The sequence below is a fragment of the Adelges cooleyi genome, unplaced genomic scaffold (genome assembly GCF_023614345.1).
Source record: "Adelges cooleyi isolate 19-005CV unplaced genomic scaffold, UGA_ACOO_1.1 ACOO_flye_CR_arks_rails_tigmint_CR_PRNA_21, whole genome shotgun sequence".
Lineage (NCBI taxonomy): Eukaryota > Metazoa > Arthropoda > Insecta > Hemiptera > Adelgidae > Adelges > Adelges cooleyi.
In genome coordinates this window covers 7849751-7870449 of record NW_026095871.1, presented here as the reverse complement: position 1 = coordinate 7870449, position 20699 = coordinate 7849751, and the positions used below count along the sequence as shown (strand labels likewise).

Genomic DNA, 20699 nt, shown 5'->3' with positions numbered 1-20699 from the left:
ACGAGCTCATTCAGTTCGAAAGACGGGATAGACTTTTTCCCATGACGTACCCCCGGGGAAATCTTGTGACTCCGCTTAGCGACCGTAACGAGTTTGTCAGGCCGGTTACAGTCAGTATACTATCTTATATATTACAGGCACTACGAGGATGCACGTTATTTAGCTATAAATAGTGTGTCCTTACTATGTCCTCGAGTCCTAAATAATGATTATATGGAAAAAATACACGATTTCACATGGTATATACTTAACAAATTTACCAAACAAAAGAAACTGAAACGGCTGAGTTTCTTCCACTTGAATTTAAATATTTAATTATATGTAATTATAATTGTAATGTAAATATGATTTAGTTCCGAATTGTTAACCGTCAAATTAATCGAGGAAAAAAAAAAGATATCGCAGTAAACATGTACGAAGTATAGTTTTTACTTTGTTATATTTGTATGAAAAAAGAATTGGTTTTTCACACTGATGTGGTTACATAACAGTAGCTACTCTAGTATATAACTCATAAATTGTCTACCCTAGTTCTAATATTGCAAGTTGGAAATGAAACTGTGAGAAATGAGAGTGTCACGTTTACTTCCGGCCGTATTACGTGCAGACTCTAATGTGTTTCCAACTGGTACCACCAATACACAATAAGTACAAACCGTATATGTCCATAATGTATTTGTTTGCCGTGCTTTCAACCCACTCCGATGGTTTTGAGTACATGTTATAAAAATAGATTCAAAATCAAGTTAAACTACATATATAATACAACACGTTTCAGAATCGCGTAAATACAGTTTATTTGAAAGAAACTTCAGCAATAGCATTTTAGTTTGTATTAATAAATTATTTATACGTTTATACAGTTTTATAAATAGTTATTATAGCTGTTATTTGCTATTTGAAATATTTTTATATCCTCAAGTTGGTTAGTAGATGTAGGACTCATATGTATATGTACACATTTTAAGAGGTGATATCTAAAGAAAGCTGGTTGTAAAACCAAATGCTAATTCTGAACTGTATTGCCCAGTTGCAAAAGTTTGTGTATATTTAGGTCAAATATCACAATGTTTATTCGGAAAAATTTTCAAATACATAAGTTAACCTAAAGAATAGATACAAATTACAAACGCATTTTGTCATAAACAATATGATATATTATATATATATTAAATTATTAAAATATATCCTTTGTTTTTTTATATATATATTGTATATTATTACATAGGTTTCAAAGGTTTTTTTTATAAAAGTAAATTTATTAACCGTAACAATTTCTGAGAAAAATATGCTTTGAAAATGAGCAACAGTAAACTTAAAAGGATTTTAATAACTTAATTCCTAGAAATCATAATCGGGATAGATAAAAATACACTCTCCTTGGACGTATTCTTTGAATTTATAAAAAAAAAAATATAGGTAGTTGGCCGGTGTTAGCGGTATATTAGTTTCAACTAGAAGAGGGATTAACGGTTTATACATAAATATGTAATAATAAAAAAAATATTTTTAACGATGTTGCAGTTTTTGTCATTAACAATATTTAATTGTTATTTTATGATAGTTAGAAATATTTTTAATTTATGTATGATATACAAAATTTGGTTGAAATGCAAGTAGTAAATATAGCGAGTTGAAATAGGTTAAGTATAACAGTAATTATTTGTTGTTTTGTAAGAAATTATAATTTTGTGATTTAATATAAGACGTAGGTCCTACTTTAGTATGTCGTACAAGAATATATTTTTGTTTTTTCTTACAAAGAATTGTTAATGATCATGCTTACATTTTATAACGATCTCCGCCCTGTAATTTTTTGCATTTTTTATACTTATGGCTGTGTTAAATAATTATTTAATGAGATCACCTTGAAACATTTCAAGTGTTCCACGGAACTCGTGCTAGTAATAAAACTGAATTCTACCTAAGAGAGGGTCATTCATTATTCAATGTGACCTAATGTAGTACTACGTTTTCGATCAATATTACTGCATCTTTTAATTATACATTATAAACAAAACGTGTTCATCATTTAGATCCACAAATGTGATCAATTGGCACGTATAAGCAACCAATTAAAAAACAAAAAAATACTGTACTAAGGGCACTATTTTTGAGGGGTTATGTTTAGGCAATATATCAACGTGTGGACTGACTATCAGATTGTGTATGAAGTATAAAATTATAATCTTATAATAGATTAATAGCATGTATTGTTAACGAAAGTGTGGTATTTACCGAATAATGTAGGTTATTGTCTAATCGATTTTCATTTCACTTTTGAAATAAATAAAAAATTACTCGACGTGACTTAATAAAATCATTAATCATAATTCACCGAGAATAAAAAAAAACATTTAACGAAATTGTAAAAAGCCCCATCAATCTTTTTGGTTTAAAAACAAAGTGCGTATTCTGACAATCCTGTTATATTCATTATTAATAAAAGAAATGTATTCAAAATCTAGTTTTGAATTCGTTTAAACACACTGTGGCGTCCAAAACAATATATTATGCGCAACTTCAACGCTGTTTAGCATTTTTTTTTTTGTATTACATTTGTGAGAGGTTTTCATTGATGGTATTATATATCAAAATAAGTAAATACAGCTTTTGTGTGTGTTAAAAAAATTGTATTTTCGACGGTTCTGTGTATTATTTAGTTGAATAATTTCTTTTCAAACTACACGTTCACACCGTTTGAATTATTTATTTAAATGTTAGATACTGATTCAACTCAGATGTGCATTGTATAGACATAATCGTTTTAGATATTTTTAAAAGGTTGAAATATGATATTTGAATATGTTGTGCTTGTTCGAACTTAAACATGTTTTTAATTGTCATCTTTAAAAGTCAAAATTCATCACGAGTATCATTTTGGAGTTTGAAAAAATGTTTGTCTGGTCTCGGTGTCAGGGGTAGGAAAACCGGAAATACCGTTTGGAGACACCCTACAACATACACCAAAGGACTCTATAGGTGCTGTGTGTTATATGCGCTATGCGTAACCACTCGAATGTGTGCTCGAGTGCCGACGAAATATAATATAGAAGGTAATATTGATAAATGGAATACGCAGAAGCGCAAGTCGATGATGGTATTTCGGTATAGGTAACCCACACCGCCACGCCGCACAGAATACTATTTCTTCCATTTTATTTCAACTTACCGCCCTCTTGTACACGCACTTACGGTTTCGACAGTTCCTATGTATGTTTTCCGACCCGTTCCCGGCAAGTATAACGTGAAAAACGTATTATTTTTCATTTCCCGCACAACGATTCTATTTACCACCTGTGGTTCAACAAACATACAGGTACATAATATGATCGCAGAAAATAAATTATTATATTTTCCAAAGCATCAAAATATATATTTTTTTCTCGCCCGTTACCGCGCCGCCAACAACTATTGTTTGAAGTACAATACGTTTTTATTGTAATTGTATTTTCATCCTTCAAACTCGGACAAAGCAAATTCAATTCCCAGTACATTTTACCGGGTGGAGGAAGTATACGTCGTTTAATACATTCATATATATGTATGAATAACGGCGGGCAATATTGATTTTATTCTTTAACGGTGTATTTAAATATAAATATTTTTATTTTAGTTTAAGACTTTTATTTACCCGCGTAAGTAAATCCTATGTAAATCTTTTGATCTTAGTTTTAACATTAGTCTTACAATCATTTATATATTTTATGTTACGGCAATAGCATTTTGAGGTTATAAAATTATATACATTTATCATCAGCCTTTAACGGAGTGAGTCATCATTTTTCCCCCCAAAGAATTCGACCTTTTGATTGTTAAAAGTGGCTTATATACCGCTTTACTGCCTTTCAAACTGTATAGTTGGAAGTTTATCGTTAAATAAATACATGTATAACCGGCAAGTGCGTCTTAATAATTTACTAGACAGTGATAATATAAAAATAATTGAAAACTTATTGCTATAATATACTTAATAAGCAAAAAATGGCGAATTAATTTTTACAACGTTTGTAACGTTAGTTTAGAACGGATTAAAAATTAAAGCGGTTAAATTGTGTGTTATGTAATAAACTGAAATCGGCCAAAAGAAAAAATATAAACCGTTCCTAATTAAAAAAAAAAAAAATACTCGAATATGTGGTTCAACCAAAATAATGTTGACTTAATTATAAAACCGACTGATTGTATTTGCACGTAAACCTTAAGGAAAAATCGAATTTCTTTTGTTAATTAATACGATACCTCTTCTCGAGAACTATATTCAATTCGTTTATTAATTTTCAAAAGTAAATATAATTTGCTGGAAATTAATTATATTATCCTAACACAAATAAACGTAAATCATTTATAATATTTAGGTCAACGTCGTTATACTGTTAAATCGATTTAATATTCTAAGATCGGTTTATTTTGTATTCTATATACAGAACGTAGAAGATTCGAATAATTATATAATACACAGATGAGATAATGATGTGAAAACTAACTAGACTCGGATATAAAACGTGAAAAATGATCAATGTCAAATTAAAAACATTTCCAACTAAAAAATTATTTCATAGCATATCTTATGAGTATATTTTCCTAGAAACTTTGTACTGAACGTTTATGATGAAGGCGCACGTCTTTCAAACTAACATGTAATAGCACTTAATCGATAATTCGGTGTAATTGGCAGACATATAGACTCTATAATTTTGCGAGCTTAACGCGCGTACAAATTATAGGAAAAGTTAGCAAATACCGACGTAAGTAGTGTTTGGGGCCCACCGTGTCGGGGAGACTTCCCGCAAGTGTAGTACAGACCGTATTATTTTGTAATCGATCAAAATTCACGTTCTAACTTCACAGATACATGGAAAGCTTGCCGTCCCACTACAAACAACAGCTGTATGCCGTGCTATGCAAATGGCTTGCAAACAAAAACGATATACCAAACGGGGATCTAACAAAGGTGGGGGAAGCTAGAAAAAAAATACTTCAAATATATAATATATGCAATAGTCATAAAGATTAAGTTTACATAGTAAAACAAAAATATATATTCTAATGTGTTATAATATAAAAAAAAATTTTAAAAATACACTTTTAACGCATGCAATATAAGTACATAAGGGAGGATAAGGTGCTTTAGCCCCCGTAACTCTGCCCTTCCCCTTCTTGTATCTGTTTCTGTTTAGTATTACACGGTGTAGTCGCGCAAAGACAAACAAATTCAATTTGAATAATACAATTTGATCAAACAAATCGTTTTTATGACGAAACTCACTTGATCTTATGGAAACATTATGTATGTAGCTATGTACGTTAACGTTATTTGTTTTAAAATGATACCGTCAAGTAAAAAACATACCGTTTTCCCCAGTCATAAGTAGGTATATATTGCACGGAGTTGACGTTTCTTCTGTTCGAGATGAAATAGTATTCGCAGTCGCTTTTAATTTTAGAAAAGAGATTGACTTTGAAGTTTATGTTCTAACTGTTCAAAGCAGACGTCTTGTGTCCAGAAAAACGTCTGACCGAAGGGGACTTATTTATTGTTGACATTTTTTAGAGAAATATATGCGTTTCTTTAAATTCGACAAAACATTATATTTAATTTAACGGTTTTAGATTTTCCCGAGATGTTGGGAGTGAACTTTTTCGAATTGTCAATCAGATATCAGTTAATAAGTCAATTATTAAACTAGCCGAACGTGGGAAAATTCGGATATCCGTTCTCACCAGTTTGGCTTATCATTTAATTATAATTTATCCTTCAATTTCAATATTGTTGATCCTAAGTACACAGCTATTAATCTAAACCGATAACGACCATTAGTCAATTAGTTCTTTTTACGGCTCCCAGCATTTTCTTGTCGTCAACACTGACTTGCACATTATTTTATCATTGCTCTGTCTTCACAAGAGTTTTATCAGAATTTCTCCGTCACGCTTAACGGGGTATTTTTTCACACGCTGGGCCTTCCCCTCATCCGTATTATCCATACCACAGATCAGATAAAACCAGATGGTGCACTTCGTTATTTACTGATAACTGACACCCTCCTAAACTTATCGTGGCCACGTCATAGAAATTAAATCAGCGTACTAAACGTTTTACTATAATATGTTGTCAAATAATTATTGTTATAATATATGCGCCAGTGATAACAGCTAAGTTCTGGACCGATAATTGTTTCTCATGAAGAATTTTGTTTTCTACCATTGGTCACTCTGAGTTGAGGAGTGTTTTGGTTTGGTTACATTGTCAGAAATTACATTTTAATAAGGAGTACACCATCTGGGTATATGTAATCCGTGTTCGCACTATGAATTTAGAGTACAATTTTAAACCTTTTTCGGGTGAAAAATGCCGACTCATTTTTTTTTCCATTTTAAAAATCAAGATAATAACTTTCTTCGGATATATTCTAAAAAAAAAAATAACTCACGATCCCGAGAGCCATTAACAAAAACACTGTATCATCCGGGCAGCCGATGGGTTATTGATCGACCGGCCAACGGCGGACTAGCGGTGGTGAATGTCTTTGAGGCGGCAAACTAATAATGTGATTATTGTCCAAACAACGGTGTGTGTGTGTGTGTGCAATCGAAACGGCTCTGGTGGTAAGCCAATCGACAAAAAAAAAAAAAATAATACCCCTCACGCTTTTAATTGGGTTTAATACATAGGCTATATATATATATATATCGTATGATATATTTTAAAAAACGACTATGGCGGCGACACGACCGAACTCGACCCGTTGACCGCCTTACGAATCGAACTCAATTAACTATATATTTTTTCCCCTCTTTTATTCGAACCCTATGGCTTTTTTTTTTTTTGCAATACTCTGTCCTAATCCGGTCCCTCGATTTCATCAAATTATACGCTGCCCGCTCCCCGGACGAGTTTCCGGGCGGTCTGCGCTTTTGAAACGTCCCAAATTACATTAATCCGCCGCAAAAAAGTATTATTGTAGTTGGGCGATTTACACCGAACAGACTCGACCCTAGACGGTAGAGGGGCACCGAGACGTTTTCCGTTTCGTTTAACGGGACTTTAGCGCGAAATCCGCGAGCAAACTTTCATTGGTGAAACTTTTAAAGACAATGTAGTGCAGTCCCGGGTGTATTTAAATTGGATAACGGGGCGCGGATCGAGCTGGAACAATATAGCACCTGTCTGTCCCGTCGGATATGCGATTCCTAGGCGGTTTTAAACTTTGAACAGACGACGTCTTGTTACCGTAAATACGTACTCAGGTGTGTGTGGGTATAAAAGCAATCCGACCGAACAGGGAAAACTCTGGAGCGACGCGCGCGTTAATATGTCATTGCATTAACCCGCATTGACGTTTCTAGTATTACCGTCGCGCTACGCCTTACTATAGACACGCTGCTCGTTATTTCCATTTCGGGACTCGAAGATTATGTTTTTTTTTTGTTCCGCGTATTCCTTTGATTTATTTACATTCCGAGTCCTTTGTGCCGCCGACCGTGTATGTATGCGTGCTTGTATACATCAGTGTGTTTGCCGAGTGTTATTGTTGTACACCTCGTCGTCGTCGAAATTGGTATATTTCTCGAGCTGCATCTTATTCGATTCCGATATCCAAATTGGTTTTATTCCCCCCCCCCACCCCGAAAGTGCTCACCAAACCTCGTTAGGTTTGGTAGGAGGTTAGGTTGGTTAGGAGGAACGTACCTAACGTGTCTAACGTAAATAAAATCACATATATTGCCCGGAATTGTCACATTACTTTATACGATGATATGATTCGGTACAATATTATGTACTTGCCGAATGACAAAACCGTTTTTAAGACCTTTTCCTCGTCTTTATGTCGGGAAAGATCTAATGTTCCTGCTATATTTAAAATTATATCTTAGGACGATAAACCTACACGTTTATACACAGTAAAGTGGTTTCAAGCAAAGTATTGTTTTTTTTTAGTTGTTTGGTCTTGTGTTCAGGTCGACCGGACTCAACGTTAGTGTCGGATTACAGGTAATGAATATAGATTTTCAAAGTTCGAAACACCCGAAGAGAGTGTTCCATTATCACTTTGGTGGGAAATATTAGTAGTTGCTAGGCAGTTAGGGACTTTGGAGTGTCGGCCTAGTGAATCTGTTGAGATAATTTTGCGGTGTGGTCGCTAAAAGCCGTTTCATGTTCTTTAATTTTTCCCGCTCCCCCTCCTCTCCGCAAACAACTTCGGCTAATTATTAATAGGTTTTCAGACAAATGCATTATTCACGGTCGTTAGGCTCTCCTTTTGGCGGAAATTGTCCATACGCGGTACTCCATGGTAATTTATTCGAGTACGGGAAGATGTTAAGTCAGTGTTGTTTTAGCTGTACAACGCCAAACGAGTGACCTCCATTTTAATTTTGAACACTTATAGCTCGTTAATAACAAAAATAACTTAACAAATTGTGTACACTTCTGTTGTCATTAAATATCATTTTTAAAATAACAGACGATTGTTGGTCGCCACCGTTGATATTTTGTTGAGTTTCTATAAAGAAAACATATATTTTATCGATGGAATTCCCCAAGCCACAAGAATCATTTACAAAATGTTTAAATTTCTAAATTGTGTTCATTTAGAACGACCACCAATAAATATACATCCACACAATTGTTACCCATTCTCATATATTAGTTGTTAATTATCCGTAGTAAACGCTTTGGTAACGTTTTATTTTATATTATAATATATTCGATTATTGTTAAAATAGTGATAACATTGTCCGCTCTCCTCATTGACATTAACGATAGTTAACATGTATACTTTTTTCTAAGCTTAATAATCTGCGATTTAAAATTGGATCGTTGATAGTTGGTAATAAAAAAAAATGGAATTTTATCATAATTTTAGCCAATTTTTTAGGATTGATATTTTGTATTCGCTAACCATCCGCTCGTTAGCTTATTAAAAACATATTTCTTGTTTGATCTGAGATGCGATCGGATCCATGGGTGCATACAATAGCCCCTCACCCCTTGTATCCCTTATGAACTTGAAACTGTATGCATTAAAAGTGTATAAACTTTAAACTCAATGACTATTTAGTGCTTTTATGGATTTTTTTCAAGCTGTTCTTCTTTTTTCATTCTTTTACATCCGCCCCCGATCGGATGCCACGTGGAGTTCCTACCTCCTGATTTAGATATCATCCGCTTGTAGCATTTTTATTTACAGTTATTTTAGCGAAAACGCAATTACACATTATACCGTGTGTGCTAGTGTAGACCGTTTAATTTTTGCCCGGGTCTTCCGTGCAAGATAACCCAACCGAGGAAAACGAAAACGGTACGGACCAGCTGCCGGTAAACACGGTTATTTGTATTCACAGCGACCGCGTCCTACCGAGCCCTCCTAACAATGTAAAATTCGAGCCGTTTGCATATCCGACAAACGCATACATGGAAATCCGGGCCGTCTGTCGTTTCCAAAGTAGACGTCTGCCACAGACGAGCGATCCGATCTCGACGAATGGGTTTGCGAAACGGCCGTAAAACTCACAGGGTCGAAAGAAAAAAAAACTATATATATATACATATAAATAATATAGGTGCATATAAATATACATACAACATAGCGACGTGTACAAAAATAACGTCGTGTACGGTCGTGCACGAGAATATCACACACCCCAATAGTATGCGGTGACTTAAAAACCAGTATTTATTTAAATTTTTTATAACCGTTGACGTAAACCAGATTGCTTTTATAATATTTTTTGGAAAACGGAAAAACATAGTATTGTCCGATTTGCCCGACTTTCCGAGTCGGGACAAGAAAAAGACACAAGAAATATGTTAACCGAAGATACTGAAGATAACCAAACAATCGTAGTAACGTCATGTTATTCAATAATACAGTCTACAGCTATATTCAAAATACGGGTTTTTAAAAGAACATATTATTTAGGGGAGGATAAGAGACCTTTATTTCGACATTAAAAATCTCATGACATCATTAATGTTAAATTTTATAATTATTTTTCAATGAAACTTTTGAGCGTATATGATGATGTGAGTGTTAGTTATTTCAATAATATTTCCTTATGAAATGAGACTTTGACTTATGAAAACGACACGCCAAATTATTTATGTTCAAAAAAGCCTAAGTAAACGCTATATTTAACGTATATTTATTAATATTTCTAAACTGTTGTGTATTGGCAACATATTATATTCTAAACGTGCGTTTAAGTCAAACAGTATAATAATTCGTTTTACAAACACAAATCGATTATAATATGTTTTAGATAAAACGAGAGCCTAAATATTTTGCGCGTAGGCGTTTTTTTAATATTTCCTTTTTTCATGACGATTTTTTTTTCAAACTTTTATTCTGCTCTTATGGTGTCAATAATTTTACAACTTTTTCGCCTCGTGGATTCGCCAAAAAGGTGTGTTATTGCGCGACGATAAAGGCGTTTGAACGCGTAATTACGATGATCCTGAGCGGAAAAAAAATATATTTCAATAAGAAATCATGTTTTTCGTCGTCTTGCACACAATCAACGAAAATCACAGGCGAACGACACGACCGTATATTGGAATAATATAATAGTATATTTTATTGCAATGGCACACGTGCGGCTTAAGATGTTTCCCCATCGATAAGCGTTTTACAAGGCAACATTGCCTACAAGACATTGGATACCTAGCTGATATGTTACACGGCTTAAAGGCGGAGAGCAGGTGTCCGTCGAATATTGTAAGAGAGTCGAAGAACAAACTTTGGCCAAAGAGTTTGTCCCACACTAGCGGTTGTGTTCGCCGAATAAACTTACTTAACGGCAAATATTCATGTTGTTGTCGTAGAATACTATATTGTGAATTATGTTCGCCGCCCCCGGCCGGGTCTGATGAAATAGTAATATTTTAATCCCGTTCTCCGACACCCGTGTTTTTGGCATATGCAAATATACGTCATAATATTATATATTTTGTAATTATTATACCTACACCGTTGCGGCAAACAGCTGTGCACGACAAATGGTTTGGAGTGGCGTTCAGAGTTTGTAACGCGCCTCGGGGTGTCGTTGACAAAACACAACCATACAGGAAATTACATATTATTATTATCTACAATATTATTGTACCGCTACCTAAACGTTTCAAAAGTATTTCATAAATCGTTTTCCACTAGAAATTCATGTCTCAAAAAAATTAAAAAATGTAGAAAAATCGAAGTTTTATTGTTGTCTTGATTAGCATTCCCACACATAATCGTTTTTATCTAATTTTATCCCCTAAAATTTACCACAATCGACACTTATCATTGCTTGCTGTATATCACAATCACCGATATTTAAATATTGTATTCTACAGTAACACTACGCTTACCTCTAACCCGGTGGAATCGTACATGTTTTGCAAATCCGGACCGACGTTCTCCAAAATACATCTTCGCTCTTCCAAAAAATCTGTGAACAACAAAACAAAGTATATACACACGTTATGTTATTGACGAGTGTTTGGTAACTTTAGTACTAAATGTGAAATGTACATAGCAAACGAGACAGTTTTCTTCCAAATTTCTTCGCATGTGTGTGTGCGTATATACATATTGAGTCGAAACGCCCTACTTTGTGCAGCACACAAAAGTTTCGACGATAAAAACCACCGCGAGTGCCAGTATTTTCCCGGATGGTTCATAACAAAACGAATAACTCGATAGAAAATTTTGCATACGAGTTAGAAAAAAAAGGCATATAAAAATATTATATAGGTATATATAATATACATAAATATAATATATTGTATACAGATATATATATACCAACATAATCGCGCCTGTTTGATGTTCAAAATAAATATATATTGTTTTGCATAATATTATAATGCCGCTGGTTATTTGTAAGTCAATAGTATGAAGATAAATGAAAAAAATATGCATTCCTCTGTCATACATTTTTTTTCTTCAAAATTACTATCAGCTTCGACGTAGGAAACTTTTACGGCACTACGACACACTGTTGTTTTTCTTTTGTAAATAATTCACGGTGTTTTAAATTGCCTTATATCATATCGAAAAGCGTGTGTACCATTCTCTGACAGGTATTCTTAGGGGAATACCTACGGAGTAATGGTAGGAAATGTTTTAGTGCAAATTGTACGTACCGAAAATGTTACTTGCACACGTTTCTCCCGAGATAAAATAATCTATAAAACTGCTCAGACTCTACATAAAAAAAAAACTCATAAATACTACTTAAAAATTTTTAATAATCGACCAAGGCCATTTATCTTTATAATATAAGTTGATGTTTTTTATTAATCACTTTAACGAAAAAATGTACGTTTAAAAAAAAATGGGTATTAATTCATAGTTAAAGTCAAGGTAGCTAGTCGAAAAAAATGTTCTGTTTCAAGGATTTTCTATTCAAGGGAAGTTATTAATTCCTTATAACTATATATGCTATATTATTTCCCCCGTCGTTCACAAGCTATAAAAAAAAATTAATTTAATATATTATTATTGTTTTATAAGCATACCTGCAAAGTAGATTGTCATGTAAACAAATTAATAATACCAATAATTCGAATAAAATAAGAAAGTATATAATTTTGACTGTCAGACGCACTTATAAATGATTTTGACAGGTGACAAAATTGATTTTGTATATTTTACATTATCTTCTTATTATATGTATAGGTAGTATTTCCCGGACAAGCTTCGATCCATAATAATGATGGCCTTTTACAACAAATCTCTATATACTAATTGTATACAACAAAGTAGGTTTCATTTTTTTCCCTTTAAAACGGAATTTTTTTCAATTGAGAACAAAACGGTGTTGGTCATAGTTTAAAACTGTTCTCTCGGCGAACGAAGTATATGTTTTTGTCTTGTAAAAAAAAAAAAAAACACAACTTTACCAATTCCTAGAACTCTAAACCTAATTATATTGACGGCGCGCTGTATAGGCAATTTTGATACTTTGATGCAAACGAGGCAAAATCTTTGGTGGGCTACTAATAACGGTCTTCAATGAACATGCTGTTAGTGTAAGTTAAATATTATAATCTAAAATATAATTGAAATAGTCTTTGCATTATATAGATCAATAGTCAACTTAATTGCATTACCTCCTGTAATTAATGTAATTAAATTCTATTACTTGCACACGTGTAAGCAATTCAGAAATTGTTTTCAGTGAATGACGTTAATTGCGGATTACGGCTGTTAATAAACTAGCCGCGTTATTTTTTGGAATTACAAAACTTGAAAACAACCCTACGCTTCTTTGACATAATGTTTGTTTAGAGCTTTTGATAATGATTTTTTCAAACTGGCACTGTAAATACACATTTTTTTACAAAAAAAAAACACCAAGGAGTTTGCTAGAATTTTTAATTTTGAAGTATAGATAAATGTTAAAAATATTTTGTATGCAATAGGTTTTTGTATTTTTTTATAAATTCTAACCATATTAAGAGTGACATTTTACGAGCGGAGAGGGGATAGGAGGAGCAGAGGGCAAGTTCATTTGTCAGTAGCATCCAACGAATTGGCCAACGGTGAACGCATTGCTGTGCACATCACGTATGTAAGGTGAATGGAGTCCCTAAACGGTTTGACAGTATTCCCATCAGTGATCCTGCGACAATTTTATTCTCCTACGTAGAAGACCATTTTTTTCCCTCCTGAAATCATCTAATATCCTCGTTGATTCACTATACATTTTAGACCCAAGAATTTGATTAAAGTATACAACGTTGTTTGCAAATGTGTGTTCGATCAGAGTAACATAATGATAAGATATTATTCAGAAACTTGATAAGGATATATTCCCCTGCATATTAAGTAGTGATGCTAAATAAACTAGACAAACTACCGGTAATAAAACCTTAGTAATCTCACGTTGAAGATAAATTACAATATGAAATCGTGAGTTATATTGATTTAAAAAAAAAATGATTTAACTTCGAGCATGAAGATATTTTTAAATGTATTAGTGTAATTAATAATTTCTTCTATAGGAATAATACCTAGTTTATTTATATATTAAATCCTAATTATTATAATTTGAACTAATAACACAAATTAAGGTTTCTGGAAGTCGTCAAAGTAAAGGGTATACTAATAATATGCTCCGTCCCAAGGTTAGTTGTGTTGAGCTCGTGTTTAGTGGTCATTTGAGGGGCCACATTTCCCAAAGGATGAATTTACAAAGGAAACACTCAGAATCATTTTGTTTATTACATAATACACTAATAAGTTTAAGTCAGGTTAGATTAAGTATACACTACACACTACTACTATAGTACAATATGACGCTATGATTGTTTTAATCTGTATAGTTAATTTTTGTTTATTTGAATATTGAAATTATGAGCACGGAAATGGAACTCGGTCGAAACGGCCTATTGCATTAGTTATTTAATTATCATGTAAAACGCATGTTGCATATTTAAAGTGTCATTTATGTACAAAAGTTAAGCTGTAATGATATTATTAAACTGAAAGCGGAAAGCTTAAACAAAATAATAACATTACTGGTAGCTTTATTTGTTATTTCATTGATTTCAGATCAAATGTTTCGTTCTGTTATATTTACATTTTTTACTTTTTGTCAACTGGGACTTTAAATGGATTACGCATCAAGATAAAACATTTGTATTTGCTATAAAAAAAAAATACGAAGAAAATAAAAAAAGTCTTTTGATAAAAATAATGTTGCCAATAAAATTTTATTATTTTGCGTTTACTTATTCTCGGAGACGGCTCTAAAGATATTAATGAAATCACATTTAGTGGATATATTTTTTTCTATGAACTCTCATTGATTTGCATACATTGTTACTTTCGCAGGAAAAAAAGCTTTTCAACTAAAAAAGAAAACCCTGTTGGTTTTTTATAATATTTTTCTTCGGTTGGCTCGCGAACATCCGACATCGGATACCGTAGGTAGGGCTAATTATTATTCAGATAGTATTAATTTCCAGAGACAAACCGTAGTGGTGGCAATCCGGGGGGTGGGTCGGGTTTGAGCTAAACGTTCGCATTGACAACGTTGAATTAAATTGGGTCACAATGTTTAAGGGTGTCGCAAGCCAAGTATAATCGCGTTTAATGTATATTACACGGTTGAATGCGAATTGTGTACACATTGTACGAAATCACCTCCAAAGGAAAACTCATAGGAATAATGAATATTAATGTGTTTCCCGGTGTATCCCGTTACAACGGAAATAAACCATAAACAATAATTCCCACAGAAGCTATACGACTCCACGTTATTCCCGCGTTCCCGTTAAAGGTACACATTGAACGCAATACCGATTTTCTTCGTATACCGGAAAATGAACTACGGATGATAAACGATTTATGACATGCTTATCCGTTTAAGAAAACCTAGGTATGCATTAGAACGTATTGTTCTTTTTTTTCTTTTTACGGTCCATTAAATGCGTAAAAATCTACTTATTTAACGGCTCGGCTATAAAAAGCGAAAACAATCGTAAAATCTTATATCGGAAATAAATTTATATTTGTTTCGCAAAACAAAAACATTCAGTTTATTTTAAACTTTGTTTACCGATTTTCAATAACCGAGTCATGTCTTTTCATAAAGCGATCGTCCAAGCATTTGCCTAATGATATCATTCGAAAAAAATGAGAAAATTAAATTACAAAAACCGCAACTCAAATTGGATGAGAACATATTTTTACGTCTACAATTCTCGAGTAATTAATAAACGGAATATTACCATAATTAAGATGTACATTGTGCAAATACGTTTTATTAATATTGTTAGCATAATAATTGCATTGTTTGATTCACTAAGAACTCGATCGTATAAAAAAAAAGCTTAAAACCTTTTACAAAAAGAAAAAAAATAAAGAAAATAATTCCCTTAAAAGACGACTTGTAGAATGAAATAAAAACTCCAGAAAGGTATTATTTTTTTACGCTAAACTTTTTTTTGGGGATTAACGCGTATTCCATTAAATTGCAAAAACTAAACTAACAATTGTTAAGGTTGAAAATAAGAAGAAAAAAAATGTAAATCGTTAATAAGACAAAAATCAAACTGTAATCGTTAAAAAATGTTTTTTAATTACAAAGATTTATTTAGTGAAGTGAGTGTAAAGTAAATTTATTAGGACTTTATATTAGTTATTTTATTGTACGTTTTCTTTTTAAATACATTTTTTTTTAATCAAGATTTCTCGAGAAAATACTTCTCAATGTATTTTGATCAAAACAAAATGCAAATAATTGTCATACAAATCTTCTGGCCGTATTATTGAGTGTGTTCTTTTTTTGATCTGGAAAGCAAAATCATTTTCGCGGATGACAGCAGATCTAAATTAAATTTTGATCTGACTGTTCTTGAGTTATTAACAATTATACATGTAATTGAATGAATTACGAAGTAAAGAAATTATGTTTTCATCTTCGTTTCCTTCGCTATGTACCGTTCGTCTAAACTTTATAATATTAAAACTTTGTGGCGTACTTATCGAAAACTGCATGCTAAAGCGCTCGGAGGGGAGAAAAAGTTACCCACAAATGATGTTTACAACGTAATATTTAGGTTAAAACTTTGAAATTGAAAGACAATTATTATACTTTGAAGACAAAGGAGTCGACTCCTCGTGTGTATGTAAATAAAGTAATTGTTAAAAGAAATTTAATTGCGTTTAATTAAGTAAGACGTGTAGAAGTTATACAGAACTGATTTTAGGTACTATTGTTGATTTTTTTATGACTTAAAAAATAATTTTATCATACATGACTCTTTGGAGTGGGATATTATAGTATATATGTATATATACTTTTTTTTAATAACACATGTTTCGTGTAACGCATATACGTTGAACTTACAAGTTATGTGCACTCAATATCAGTTGTTATTAGAAACTTTTGCGACCTGCCACTTTTGTTTAGCATTTTTCGGAAGAAGTTTTTTAATACTGAAATACGGTATTCTAGGAAATGATGCACAACGGTTGTAAAGAAAACCAAAAACCGTGGGAATTTCAGCCATAGGGAAAAAAATATGTATTTATACACTAGAATAGTGTGTACCAGAGCTTTGCCGGAAAACAACAGTGTGCTGCTAGTTTTTTTTTCGAAAACGTGTAGCTTAAAAACAGCTGCGGCTGCGAGTAACTTTTTTTTTTTTTTAGTTTATTTTTCGACAATGTCTGTTTACGCTTCTCTTTTTTTTTTTTCATTTTAATGCACCGCGTTTGTTTTTAGAACTGTTCTATTCTCTCTGGGTCTCTGGGTTTTTTTAATTTTTTTGTTGTTCATCGATAAAAATAACGATCCGATTTCCGCACGACGTCCGTCAGTCCTGTTTTGGCGAATAATAATCGTACCCCCCCCCCCCTCTCACCCACCCCTATCAAACCTGCCCCTTGAAGCCATTTAAATTGTTCGTTTTCGATGGATTTACCGCACGTCGTATTCAGCTGTTTACGCAAACATCAAACCGATTAGACAACGGTAGTCAAACGGCTATTCGACCTACTTCCTGCGATCAACGGACCCGCCGGAACCGTCAGGGAAGCATCATCCGCGCGTTCCTTGCAAAACGATTATACCTATAAATCATTGGCTGTTGGCTTTGGATTAGATATTTTGACATGGCGTTTAATTCCGCCATCGCACAAATGCCAAGATCGACATTGACCTCAGCGTTTGTACGTTGGCACTGAAGGTTTTTCGTTTAAAGACATTAATTCATACCGTACGGGCAAAAGTACCGTGACAGTGTCAACATATTATTAATTGTGACAGAAATTCGGCCAAATATATGTATATATTTTTCAACACTCGAAGCGAAACGGAACTTTTAGGACAACTAAAAAAACTAATAAAAATAGATACACATCCGCGCGTGTATCGGGTTCGGATCGATTGTATTAAGTAATTTTTGATTGACATCCGAAAAAATATATATGCTCCACGCACACAATACAGCCTGATATTTTTATTTTGTTGAAAAGTTTGGGTAGCGGATTGGCGTCGTATAACTGATATAAAATATATCAAGCAATACCAATAACAAGGTGACAATATAAATTACTAATAGCTTTGCCCGTAACCACGAGCAACCGCGAAAATTCCCATAAAAAAACTCTTTGTCACCCTTCGGCGTTTAAGCCGACTGTAAACTTTTATACCGACAGCGATTTTGGTTTCAATAAAATACGTCGCGGTAACCGCCGGTAGTATTTAGTGTCTTAACTGTAATGAGTTTATATATTATATAGTTGGATTTTAAGGTCTCAGCGGCCGTCACAATGAGTTTATATCCAGAAAATATGTTTTTAAAAACTATTACGAGACACATATTTGTTCGATAAAAAGGTTATTAAAATCCTTCACTACGGATTTTTAACAAAATTGTATATTATGTTATAGTCCCAAATTACTACAGCCATCAATACCTTAAGTACTAAAATTTTGCTCGAAAAAGGAGAAATAATAAAAACGTTTCCATCCCCTCTAGGAGAAAGGATTTAAATTTTTGTTTTTTAGTTTCCTATCGTTTATCAATAGTGCTGTATCTAAAGAATTTTCCATACAAGTTCGGAACTAATTCGACTATTTAAAAAAACACTTTTTTTGGATCGTGAACGTTATACATTGTTGGCCCAAAAGTACCTTTCTGGTATGATTTCTGATGTGTAGTTACTAAACGAAGAAATCGGTTCAGCCGTTTGGAAGATATCGTGGGTTAGGTTAGGCTAGGCAGAAACACATACACACATCATTATAATAAAACCAATACCACCCTCTCAGCTACCGCATCGAATAATAATAACAATACATAGCTGTTGTGCGAGAACCGCGTTTGCTTTTTGTACAACGGCCAACAACAATACGAGACAAACGACACGCCGTATAGTTTACACGGAACATACATTAAACTCAAAGTGACACCGAGCTCGAAAGCCTGAATTCAACCAACCGGCACACAGATAACAATGCCGATAACATTAGCGTTGCCGGGAGTTGTACAAAAACAAATTATCGTATCAGACAAACCTAATGATGACGGCTGTAGTAGGCACTAATTAATACTCTACAGTGCCCGGCGAGGTTCTTAATAATAATATGTCGATTAAAAAAAATCCAACCATACAGCCGTCTTAGCAGTGATCACGAGATCCGGTTGTTGCTTTTCGAGTACAAATTTCAGGGGGGCGAGGGTGAAAGAGGATCTATACTACAACGCAGTTCGCTCGAACGGCAAACACATGTCCCGTCATTACGTTTGTTAATATTGTTACAAAAAGACTGTGCAAACAAACAACTTAATCCGAGCTACACGTGATACACCCAAAGAACAGCGCGGTTTTATGTGATTGCACACGCGACACCACGTTGAGCAATCCATATTATTACACGTGTTTATGTCATCGAATCGACCGACGGAGATTACCTACGCGGTATAACACCGGTATATATACAGTTTATACACCGGAAACACTTGTATTTTATATACTACACCACGGTAATGCACGTGTGTGTGCTATATAAAGCCGTATACACGCGGATGGATAGATATTCGCAATTTCGATACATATGTGTGCCGTCACTAAAGACATATATATAATATATATATATTGTTAGTGTGGAGGGCATGTTTTGACGGAGGGAGGCTTACAAAAAAAACAAAAACAAGGCGGGTAAAGTTTCGACCGAACTCGCTAGACGATCGTTTATCAAATCACCCGGATCGTGGTCACGGTCGACCTCCCCTATGCAAAAACGTTTGTTTTCCACTCTGGCCGTACCTTTTTTGACGGACCGTAGCGCGGTGGCGTGTAACAAATAGCCGTATCCGGCCGGCCCGAAAACAATACTGTGACCGCGCGACACTCTGCCTATCGACACGTCCGCCGCCGCCACCGCGCTAATCGCCCGGCAACGCCTTAACGCGGGCCATGCCGGAAACCGCACTTATTCACAAAGGCGGCTACTCGTTTTCCCGGTCGGCCTCGCAAAGGTATTAGACCCGCAAGTCCGGTAGGTAAAACGCCTAACCCAACCACACACACACAGACTCGAACATGTCCACATACACACACCGGGGTGGCAGCTAACGAGAGTCTAATACACGATACCGTTCCGGACCGGCGCTAACCCTCGTGTGAAATTTGCGAGCAAGTGTTTTTGTCAGCCCGTCCACGAGTACAACAAAAACGTATTGCCAAAACACCGTCCCCGCCCTTTGTACAAGGGTTTTCGGCGAAAGGATCATCCCTTTTAGTGCGTTTCCAATAACGCGAAATATACTCGGAACCCGGTCGTTTTCATTCGCTCGGATGTCTTTTGTTTTTTAAAAAATGTAGCCAGGTAAGGTAACTGCAATATATTAAATTGAAAAAAAACAAAATCTATAGATATGTACTCTGAAAGCCGTCATACAACTGCCAATTTCCGAGATACAGAGAAAACGGGATTCATCATCGACTATAGTGTACACCCAAAAATAATATATTTTTAGGTAAAGAGGCTGATCGTTTAGAAAACCTGTCGGTAGTAAGGTTTATTTTTTTATGATCAAATAATCGTAAGTGAAAAGAGTTAACTTTGTTAGCTGATAAAAGGACTCGTGTATTATTGTATACCATAAAGTAAAAAAAAAATAAAACAATTTATTATTCGACGTACCAGCTGTCAATAAGGATATAGATACAGAACAGTCTACAAAATATGTT

General features: G+C 34.0%; 1 protein-coding gene across 3 annotated transcripts in view; it reads right to left on the bottom strand.

Annotated features, from left to right (window-relative positions):
- The window catches only part of LOC126834910 (protein qui-1), a 104582-nt gene that overhangs the window by 27924 nt on the left and 55959 nt on the right, over window positions 1–20699 (bottom strand). For all 3 annotated transcript variants that reach the window (XM_050567132.1, XM_050567134.1, XM_050567133.1), the window contains one exon: window positions 11354–11433. In XM_050567132.1, the coding sequence (XP_050423089.1) occupies window positions 11354–11433 (80 nt within the window). The remainder of the gene's footprint in view (window positions 1–11353; window positions 11434–20699) is intronic.